The sequence below is a fragment of the Ursus americanus genome, chromosome 30 (assembly GCF_024610735.1).
Source record: "Ursus americanus isolate L20-20 chromosome 30, mUrsAme1.1.p, whole genome shotgun sequence".
Classification (NCBI taxonomy): domain Eukaryota; kingdom Metazoa; phylum Chordata; class Mammalia; order Carnivora; family Ursidae; genus Ursus; species Ursus americanus.
The window spans coordinates 9,438,609-9,450,164 of NC_142156.1; the positions used below are offsets into that span (position 1 = coordinate 9,438,609).

General features: G+C 37.4%; 1 protein-coding gene across 2 annotated transcripts in view; it reads left to right on the top strand.

Moving 5' to 3' along the window:
* SPPL3 (signal peptide peptidase like 3) overlaps window positions 1–11,556 on the top strand; it is a 139,863-nt gene that overhangs the window by 87,107 nt on the left and 41,200 nt on the right. For both annotated transcript variants that reach the window (XM_087857273.1, XM_087857274.1), the window contains exon 2: window positions 7,468–7,545. In XM_087857273.1, the coding sequence (XP_087713399.1) occupies window positions 7,468–7,545 (78 nt within the window). The remainder of the gene's footprint in view (window positions 1–7,467; window positions 7,546–11,556) is intronic.

The window sequence follows — 11,556 nt, forward strand, 5'->3', positions numbered from 1 at the left end:
GGCATCTTCCTATACAAGTATATGTCAGTGCAGTCAGGAGAACTTTCTGCTTTGATGGAAATGTTCTTTAGCTGGACATTCAATACAGTAGCCACCAGCTATTGGACACTTGAAATTCAACTAGTATAACCAGTGAACCAAATTTTTAATTAAATTTAAATAAGCACATGTGGCTAGTGGCTAGTGGCTGTTTCAGTGCTAATCGCTGCCATATTAGACAGTGCAGTTTGGTATTTGAGCTCATGTTCCATTCAGTCTTTACTTTTGCTGTTTTTGTATTTCTTTGTATTGATTAAGATACAACATGACCCAGCAGACTGTTGACTAAGACAGCTGGTGCGAGGGGGAGAACTTGTGTTTCTAACTACATCCTAGGCTTATCATCAGCTAAATAGTTCCTTCTGTACTCAGGGATTTTTAAACTTAATTGTTAAAGTGTACATATTTCTACTTAAACTTGACACAGGCAACCTCTAGTGATGTAAACTTAAGTGATTCATAAAACAATGCCTCTATGCAAAGAAATCCCTACACTTAGGGAATATAAGTGGCAGAAGGTTTTCTGGTAAATGTGAAAAAAGAAAAACTTCACCGTCAGGTTGTTTGAGGTAGCAGAATGTTCTAACATGTTCAGTGCCTGTGACAAAATGTGCTAGCATGTTCACATTTTATAAGCAGACGTTATTTTCCAAAAATGATTTCTATACATGTTTGAAATGTACTATTATGTATAATATGAATGCTTTTGATAGCCTCCAGGCCTGACAGGAGTTGTTAGAGTGCATCTGCCAGAGTGCAAGGTGCAGTGCTTCCTCATGTTTTTCACAGGTTTGATTCTTCAGTGTCAGGATATGGACATAATCTTTTACCTGTGGGATTCCATAGTTTGCCTTTGGAAAAAGGGCAATAGAAATGTTCCTGTCTTCACTAAATCTTAAATTGACGAAAAAGAGCAACACAGGCACAGGCATCCATTTGTTTCTGTTGAGATTAGGAACAACAGTCTACCCTCCTAATTTAGAAAGTCAAGTGAGATGAAAAAGTGTGAAGCATTGGGAAATCCTACTATTGTTAAGAGCTCAGAAATAAGAATTTTTAGATAGTGTGTATGTGATTAAAAGTTGTATTCATTGAACATAGAAGATTTCTCTCAAAGTAAAGAAAAAGAAGAATGTTTTCTACATTGTCAGGTTTTCCATGACTTAATTTTATACCCAAAGGCCAATAAGGTAAGGCAATAGAGGAGAATAGCTCTTGGTATGTAGTTGAATTTTCAAAAAAAGTAAGTTGTAGAAGAATATGTGTGTGTCCGTTTTTATGGCTGTGTATACATTCTGCATTCACAATTTATATAGAAGGATGCACATACCAAATTGTAAACAGTGTCTACTCCTCGGGAATGGGAGTGTAGAGACGGGAGGGAGGAGGCAGTTGTACTTTTGCTTCTTACCTATTGTTTGAGTTGTTACAATGAACATGAATTATTTTGTGATTTTTTAAAAATATTTTTATTTATTTGAGAGAGAGAAAGAGAGCGAGCAGAGGGTGAGGAACAAGCAGACTACGAGTTCAGCACGAACCCACCATGGGGCTCGATTTCACGACCCTGAGATCATGACCCCTGAAATCAAGAGTCGGACGCTTAACCGACTGAGCCACCCAAGCGCCCCATTTTTGTAATTTTTTTTTTAAGATTTTATTTATTTATTAGACAAAGATAGAGACAGCCAGTGAGAGAGGGAACACAAGCAGGGGGAGTGGGAGAGGAAGAAGCAGGCTCATAGCAGAGGAGCCTGACGTGGGGCTCGATCCCATAACGCCGGGATCACGCCCTGAGCCGAAGGCAGACGCTTAACCGCTGTGCCACCCAGGCGCCCCCATTTTTGTAATTTTTTAAAAAGAAAATCAATACTGTTTTTAAAATGCAAATTGGCTAAAATTAATTTTAAGCCGTAATTCTTTGTGTTAAAGAGCTTTTTGTAAATAATGGTAATTTGAGTTGAACTAATATGACATTTCAAATAACCCCATGAAATAATTTATAACTTCTAATTATGTGATACTTGGTACAGTTTGCAATGAAATAACCTCTTAAAATTTTATTGTAAGTTATAAAATACCATGGATATATCAGGAGTCAGCCTTCTCCAGATTTTCTTGTATAGATTGGAAAAATAGAACTGTTCAGTCTAGAAGAAACCATTTTCTGAAACTAGTATTTAGTTCTGCGGTGGGTAATGCTTATTGGCTGGTAGCCCTGGTCAGCCTCTTTAGGAGGTATTTTGCACATGGTCAAACCCTTGCCTTGAAAAAGACTGAAGAAAGCCAGTGACTACAAGATGGTCAGCCACAGAGACAAGAGCACAGCCCAGAGGATCTTTGAAAGACACAAAGAGATGGTTTAGTAGCAGTTCAACCCCAAACTTCTAGAAGTCTTAAGTGATGGGTCTCTGGAGAGTCTCCACGGATTTGAGAGATGTAGCAAAAGGAATAAACAATAGTAGTAGGGGATCTTAAGATAACTGAGTTTGGGAAGTTTAGACTCTAATCTACGTTTTAAGTAATGACAATAGGCTTCAGAATACAAAGGGTATAAAAAAGCCAAGGCATCCAGTCCAAGTAAAACACCAGCAAAAGAAAAGATCCTTTAAAAAAGGAGGAAAAAAAAAAGTCTGCCTTTGTTTATTATAGCTCTGGAATCTGGAAAAAATGTATATATTTTTTAAAATGCCTACTATCCTAATCATGTGAAAAGCCATGTACGCTCACTTCTAATCAATTTTTATAATTTTAATTACATCAGAAAATTAATGCAAATGAAAGCAATATTGAAATACCAATTTTCATGTTTCAGATTGGTAAAAATTCAAAAATTACATGACACTGTTGACAAGGCTTTGGAAAGAGGAACTCTAATCCGTTGCTGGTGAGAATGCAAAATGATATAATGTCTCTGGAGGGCAGTTTGGCAATATCTATCAAATTGCATGTGTATTTCCTCTGTGATCCAGCAGTCTCACTTTTAAGGCCTTTGTTTTACACAGAGGTGTCATTTCATGTGTGCATTGCAGGTATAACTTACACTTTTTATCGTACAAGCGTGGTTAAGAGAATTTTTGGATACAACCAGTGTCCATCTAAAAGGGATTTGTTTTTAAAAAAAAAAACAAAAAAACAAAAAACCTGTGTTTTTCAGTGTATCCACACAGTAGAATACTATGCAGCTTAAAAGAAAATTAAAAAGAGAAAATCTGCACATACTGATATATAGGAAGATCTCTAGGCTATATTGTAAAAGGAGGGTAGGGGTAGTACAGTCTTACCTTTTGTATAAGAAATGGTGAAAAATAATATGTGTTTATGTTATATATTCTAGAAGGCTCTACAGGAAACTAATAAAAGTGGTTATCTAAAGAAGGCCTGGGGGAAACTAGATGGGAGTGAGACTTTCTGCTGTGCACCTTTTGATATACATAGTTTTTGATTTTTGTACCATATGATTATATGATGTTTTCCCAAAAATTTGTTTTTAATTTTAAGAAAATGTTCCTTCTAAACAGAGGTCATTTGTTTTCAGAATCTTAAGAAGAGATATGTACAAAAACGAGAGTCAAAGCAAGAAACATAATTCTAAAATAAAGAGAAATTGTTTGAATCAGTTTTCCTAATACATGAAATGTAGTCTTGTGGTGGGTAAGCCCTGTCTACGTCATCTCGTTGTCTGTCTGAAAGAAGACACATTGGCCAGCCACAGCTGCATTGCTGAACACAGGCTAGCGTGGCTGTCCTGTCTCCTGCATCTCCATTCCCTCTGCTGACTGAAATTTTAGGAAGGGGTGGTTGCCTACTGTGGGGTGCTGTGGTCAGAACTCATGACCCAGAGCAGACGTTCCTGTATTCATCTGCCTCTCACACTTTTAATTGTCTCACCAGTTTTCATATTACTGTGAAAAAAGGTGGGTTTTTTTTCTTTTTTAACTTTTTGTGGAAGTTTTCAAAATACACAAAAGTAGAGAGAAGAGTATAGTTGACTCTTGAATAACAGGGGTTTGAACTGCACAGGTCCACTTATACGTGGATTTTTTTTTTTTTTTGTAAATACACTACAGGACTGTAAATGTACTTTCCTTATGATTTTCTTAATATTTCCTTTTCTCTAGCTTTATTATAAAAATATAATATGTAATATACAAAATATGTATTAGTCAACTGTTGATGTTATTGGTAAGGTTTTTGGTCAACAGTAGTTTATTAATAGTTAAGTATCTGGGGAGTCAAAAGTTGTACATGGATTTTTGACTGTGAAGGGAGGTCAGCATCCCTGACCCCTAGGTTGTTTAAGGGTCAGCTTTATAATGAATTCCCATGTACCTATCATTCTAGCTTCAATAATTAAAAATAATTTTGCCTTTACGGGCACCTGGGTGGCGCAGTCAGTTGAGTGTCTGCCTTCAGCTCAGGTCATGATCTCAGGGTCCTGAGATCGAGCCCCCCATCGGGCTCCCTGCTCAGCAGGGAGTCTGCTTCTCCCTCTGCCCCCCACACCCGCTCTTGCTCTCTCTGTCTCTCTCTCGCTTGCTTGCTCTACTCTTCTCTCAAATAAATAAATAAAATGTTTAAAAAAATAATTTTGCCTTTAAAAAAAAAATCTGTCCCTACCTTTTTTTTTCTTTTCTGGGACGTTTTAAAGCAAACCTTAAAATCCTGTCATTTCACCCAGAGTTACTTCAGTATGTGCCTCTAAAAACTGAAGATCAAAAAGGTGACACTACAGACCACAAATCTTACCATGAAATCTCGCTGTGTGTCCTGTTTTTTAGAAAGAGTAGAGGAAACTTCTCCTCCTCTGTAATCACCAGTCTTTCCCTCCTCACTGGGATAATTGCCTGTCAGCATACACAAAAGATTGAGTATCTGCTATCTTTAAAAAAAAGAGAGAAAGAAAGAAAGAGAGAGAGAGAGAGGAAGAAAGAAAGAAAGAAAGAAAAGAAAGAAAGAAAGAAAAATTAATTCAGGCCTGGGGAACCTGGGTGGCGCAGTTGGTTAAGCATTGTAATCTGAGTTTTGGCTCAGGTTGTGATCTTGGGGTTATGGGATCGACCCCCGAATGGGGCTCCACGCTCAGCACAGTCTGCCTGACTCTCTCCCTCTGCTCCTCCTTCCCCCTGCATGTGCATTCGGTGTGTGTGTCTCTCTCACATAAGTACATCTTTAAAACAAAATTTTTGCAGGCCTCCCTTACCCTTACATTCCTCTCCCACTGCTGTTGCCTTCCTTGTGCCTTTCATGAATACGTCAGTCTCCATCTGCCTAAATCTAACTTCTCCGCCAGTTCCAACCTGACCCCCATCACCACCACGCCTTAAAGTGTTCTTAAGATCACAGGTGACTTAAATGGTAAATAAATCCAGTGGACACTTCAGTTTTTATCTTACTATCTCTGCACGGGTGACCTCTCCCTGTTAATACTAACAGTGATTGTTAATTGAGTACTTACTGCATTCAGCTCATTATAGGAATTGTCTCATTTGATTTCTTTTAAAAGATTGTACTTATTTGACACAGAGAGAGAGAGTGTGCTCTTGCGGGAGCACAAGCAGGGGGAGGGGTAGGGGGAGAGGGAGAAGCAGGCTCCCAGCGGAGCAGGGAGCCCCATGTGAGGCTCTATTCCAGGACCCTGGGATCATGACCTGAGCTGAAGGCAGACACTTAACCGACGCGCACCCCTCATTTGATTGTTTAATATCTATTTAAGGTAGGTGCCATTATTTGCATTTTATAGGTGAAGAAGCTGAACTTAGGTTGAGTAACTCCTGGTAAGTGGTAGAGCAAGGGTTTAAATCAGGCACCATCTGATCTTGCTGCCTCTATGAGACACTCTTATCACCCCCTGCCATCCTGGGTTTTCTGGGTTTTCTTCCTCTTTCTCTTTCATTTTGGGGGGTGTGTCTGTTTGTTTTGCAGCTTCTCCTTCTTCCTGACCTTTATATTTTAGAAGTTTCTCAGGCTTTCTTCCTGGGTCCTCTTCTCACTGCTGCGAGGCAGTCTCATGCACACCTATGGTTTCAATTACCATGTTGAAAGTGATGAGCTCCCAATATATATCTTTGGCTTAGAGCTGCTTCTGAGCTCTAGATCCACATGTCCACCTGTCTCCTCAACATTCCAAAACCCAACATACAAGGAATCTGCTTCCATATGTTGCCTTTTTTGCTTAATGGTACAGCCAGCCATCCACCAGCTGCTCAGCAGAAAGCTGGGAATGCTCTCTTAGTTCCCATGAACAATCACCAAGTCCATTATTGTGTCTTATATCTCCCTCATTCATCTATTCCCCTAAGGAAGCCCCCCCCCCGCCCAATTCCTTGATAGGATCCACCTAGTATATATTCTCAGAGGACCCTGTACTCGTCTCTCTCCCATTTACAACATTTTGCATGATTAGATTCACTTGCTTGTGTTAGCTTTCCGTTTTTATTCCTTTGGAAAGAATGGAGCTTAATTTTTTATTCCTTTAGAACATTCAGTGAGGGATCAAGACAGTCTTGTTTGTTATTGTATCCGCAGTTGTTAGCAGAGTGCCTGGCACAGAGGCATCATTAAATATTTGCTGAATGAAGAAATGAAGAGAAATTTGTTTTAGGAAAATCCCGAACAAGAATGATTAGTGTGAAGGGTTAACTCCTGGGGACAGACTTACACACAAGATTTCTGTTGGTCAAGCCATAGAAGGGAGCTAAAGAATTTGCCAGTAGGATTTAGAGAAGTGGGATAGTTGGGCATGTGGCATTTGCAGGACTTGCTGACTGTCGTTATATGTGTGAAGTAAGAGAAGAGGGTATCAGAGATGCAGCCGACTTCTAGCTTTGAACTGAAGGAATCGTGATTCCATTCCTTGAAAGGATCAGGTACATGAAGGGAAGGATACTGACTTTAATTTGGGACCTCGTTGTCTTGGAAGAACTCCTGTAGGACTCCCAGATGGGGAGAACCAGTGGGCAATTATAAAAATGGAAATGGAGTTCAGGAGAGAGGTACAGGCTTCATCTCATGACTGAGGAAAAGCAGTAAAATACTATTGACAGTTCAGGTGTAAACTGATAACAGTTTAATCACTGAGACTTTTTAATCTTTGGCACAGTGATGGTAGATATTTTGGTACTTCTTGAATTGGGAGTGGATATTGTAGGCATATGTGGTGTACAGAGGTGGGGTTTTCACTTTGATACCATTTAACATCCTTAGAGTGTTAACTAATAATAGCTGTGAACCTACACAACATATTCTTTATATGTTAAATTAGCAGAATTATTTTAATTATGCTGTTTTGTGCATGCTAATTTACACTCTTTTTTTTTTTTTTTAACTTAAAGACAATAATGAAACTTAGTGGGATAGAACTCCACCAGAACTCCATGAGGATTTCTGGCATCTGATCTAATTTTTTTCCCCCTCTTATTTCTCTAGGGCCTATTCCCTGGTGGATTCCAGTCAAGTGTCTACATTTCTGATTTCCATTCTACTTATAGTCTATGGTAGTTTCAGGTGAGTTGCTCTCAATATGGATGGATTTCAGTTGGAAGTGGAAGAAGCATTGCTCTGAAAATGTGAAAACTTAATGCTTTGTGAAGAGGAACTTGACTAACAAGAATTGAGTTAGAGTGGGATAATTCTGATATTTATTCTTTGGTTGGCTGCTGTTAAAGCACTTCATTTTAATGCAAACATGTAAAAATTGCTTAAAAATTAAAATTTAAAATTGCTTTAATTCTGGTTTTGGAGATAATGACTCACATAAGTATATTCATTGAAAAGATCAAGGAGAGAATCCTTGATAGTGGTTTTACAGAGTTGAAAGGGGACAGAAAGTTTTCCTTAATACAGACGCATTGACATTGGTTGAGCCATATGCAGTTATCAATGGTCTACTCTTTTGACATACAGAAATTATTTCTTATGGTTCAACCTGCTATTACTGGGATTGTGCCCATGATCATTCACCAAGTATTCTCTCCACTGACCTTGGCAATGCTGAGACGATCTTCTTGAAATCCCTGTTCTGCCAGGCAGCCATAGGAATGGAATACAAAGGAAAATCCAGAAGCTAGATGCTCGCTTCTTTTCTGTCCTTAAGAGAGAGGAACCTTAATGGTGTATAACTCAGATGTTTTGTGGATTATATATTTACAAATGAAGGCTGCCTGAGAAATTTTAAAGTGAGAACTTGGAAGTGGTTGACAGTGATAAATGAAATGATCAGGTATAAGGATTTTGAACTGCCCAGTATTATAGCTGTATTTGAATGAGTACTTGATAAAATCAGACTTCTAGGCTTTACCTCAACACTGGGTAGGACAAGTAAAATACTGTTGATAATTCTAGTATCAGCTGATAAAAGTTTTAATCATTGAGATTTCTACTGAAGGCCCTAGGTTCATACTCACTCTTAGGAAGCATTAATCAAGCTAGAGTAATTTAGAATCTTATCAACATAATCTCGATATTTCATATCTGTACTTTGGACAAGTTTCTGATTTTTTTCTCTGAGTATATAATGTATCAGCATTTCAAAAACTATTTTGTAATTTAAACCTTATAGACTCAAAATTCTGATACCACTTTCATTAGTAGAAATGCTTTTTTTTGGTGTATAATTTATATACTGTGTACATTTTCATATTTAAATCATTTGTATTCTGATTATTTTTACCTAACAACAAATATTTTCCATAATCTTCATACTAATTTTTAGTAATTGTATATTTCTTTATGTTACTGTCTTACTCCACTGTTGTTGGACATGGGGTTTGTTAAAGTGACCATCTTCTTCTTCTTCTTCTTCTTTTTTTTTTTTTTTTTAAGATTTTATTTATTTATTCGACAGAGAGATAGACAGCGAGAGGGAACACAAGCAGGGGGAGTGGGAGAGGAAGAAGCAGGCTCATAGCAGAAGAGCCTGATGTGGGGCTCGATCTCAGATCGCCGGGATCACGCCCTGAGCTGAAGGCAGACGCCAAACCGCTGTGCCACCCAGGCGCCCCAGAGTGACCATCTTCTTATGTGTTCTTTGGCTGGTTAAATTATTTCCTTAAGACAAATATCTAGAAGTTGAAAAACTTTGTCAGAGAGTGTGAACTGGCTCTTACTGCATACGTATTGCCATGTTGTTTTCCAGAAAAGTTATACCAATTATACGACTGGGCAAATTTTAAACAAAATTTTAGGTAATAAATGTACCATAAAATTATATCATATAGATGGAAAGGATTTCTCTGCTCAACTCTCTTATTTTACAAACAAAGGAACTGAAGCCCAGCAAGATGAAGTAACTTGACAAAGACTATGCAACTAGTTGGTAACAAACTCTGGATTGGACTCAGTTCTTAATACTTCTGGTCCAATATCTTATGTCTTTTATACTTTAAGGCATTTAAATTGACCTCACTGAATAAGTCTGGAAGTGTTTTCTTCTGTTTCCTGGGAGAGGTTATGCAAAATTGTGTTATTTCTTTTTTATGTATATGATAGAACTCACCAGTGATACCATCTAAACCTGGGCGTTTCTTTGTGGGAAGATCATTTTCATTTTTTCCTACTTTGTTCACTACTTTTTTTTTTTTTAAGTATTAGGGCTGTAAAAAATTTTTTTATTGTGATAAAATATATAAAATTTACTATTTTTAACTGTTTTTAATTATACAGGTCAGTAGCAGGTTTGAGCTTTTTTTTAGCATATGTTATTGTTCTTTTATTACAGCCATTTTAGTACTGGGATGTGAAATGATACCTCATTTTGGCTTTGATTGCATTTCCCTAATAACGCAGATTAGAATGTTGAAAAGATTTTGAGCATCTTTTCATGTGCTTGTTGGCCATATGTTTTTCTTCTTTGGTGAAATGTCTATTCAGATCTTTGGCCATTTTAAAATTGGGTTGTTTTTGTTTTACTGAGTTGTAACATTTCTTCAAATATTCTAGATACAAGTTCTTTCTCAGTCCTAGGATTTGCACATGTCTTCTCCTAGTCTCTGCCTTTTCATCTTCTTAATACTGTCTTGCATAGTATAAGCATCTTTAATTTTGATAAAGTCCACCTTACCAGCCTTTTGTTTCATGGATCATGTTTTTGGTGAAAAGTCGTTTCCTAATCTACGGGCACAGAGAGTTTCTCATGTTCTCTTTAAAAAGTTTTCAAGTCCATAATTCATTGTGAGTTAATTTTTCTGTGTGGCATGAAGTAAAATGTAAATTCATCTTATGAACGGGGCTGTCCCAGTTGTCCCAGCACCATTTATTAAAAAGTCTATCCGTTACCCCATCAAATTGCCTTGGCGCCACTGTGAAAACACAGTTGACCGTAAATGTAGGATTTATCTCCGGATGCCGATTTCTGTTCCTTGGTCCATATGTCTCTCCTTAGGCCAGTACCACAGTGTCTTCATTGCCATAGCTTTTATAGTAAGTTTTGAAATCCAGTCGTGCAAGTCTTTACAACTTAGTACTTTTTCAGAATTTTGGCTACCGTGGATCTTTTGAATTTGCACGTAAATTTCGATTTAACTGGTCATTTTCTACAAAAAAAAAATTATGGAATTTTGTAGGTATTGTGGATCTGCAGATCAGTTTGGGAAGAACCGCTCTCTTAATAATAATTGAGTCTTCTAGTTCAGGGACCTGGAATGTCTCTCCGTTTACTTAGATCTTTACTTTTTCTTAGTAATGTTTTGTAATTTTCAGTGTACAGGGCTTGCACTTCCTTTGTAAGTATGTCATTCTTTTTGGTATGCCTAAGTATTTCGTTCTTTTTGGATGTAGTTTTTGATGGAATTTTTTCCTTGGTGTCATTTTTGGATTTCTCATTGCTAAGTATGTAGAACTGCAATTGATTTTTGTACATTGATCTCGTATGCTGTGGCTTTGATGAACTCGTTTATTGTGCTAATAGTTTTTTGTATACGGACTCCTTAGGTTTTTCTCCACACAAGATAATGTGGTCTGCAAATAAAGACAGTTTTGTTTCTTCTTTTCAAATCTGAATGCCTTTAATTTTTCCTCCTCCTCCTTCCCCCCCCTTATTGTGTAGGATAGAACTTCCAGTACAGCGTTGAATAGAAAGTGATAAGAGCACACATCCTTCTTTGCCTTGTTCCTAATCTTAAGGGGAAAGCATTTAATTGTTCACCATTAAGTACAATGTTAGCTGTAGGTTTTTCATAAGTGCCCTTTATCAGTGAGGAAATTTCCTCCTGTTTGTAGTTTGTGGAGAGTTTTTATCATGAATGGATTTTGTCGTGTATTTTCATGCATTTATTGAGATAGTCATGTGGCTTTTATCCATTGTTCTATTAATATGTTATATTAATTTTTTAATGTTGAACCAACTTTGTATTCCTGGGGTTAATCTTAACTCATGGTATATAGCCCTTTTAAATGTTGCTCATATTTTGTTAAGGATTTTTGTGTCTGTATTCATGAGGGATATTGGTCTGTAGTTTTCTTGTGATCTGTCTTCTCATGACTTTGGTACCTGGATAATATTGGCCTCATTGAATGAGT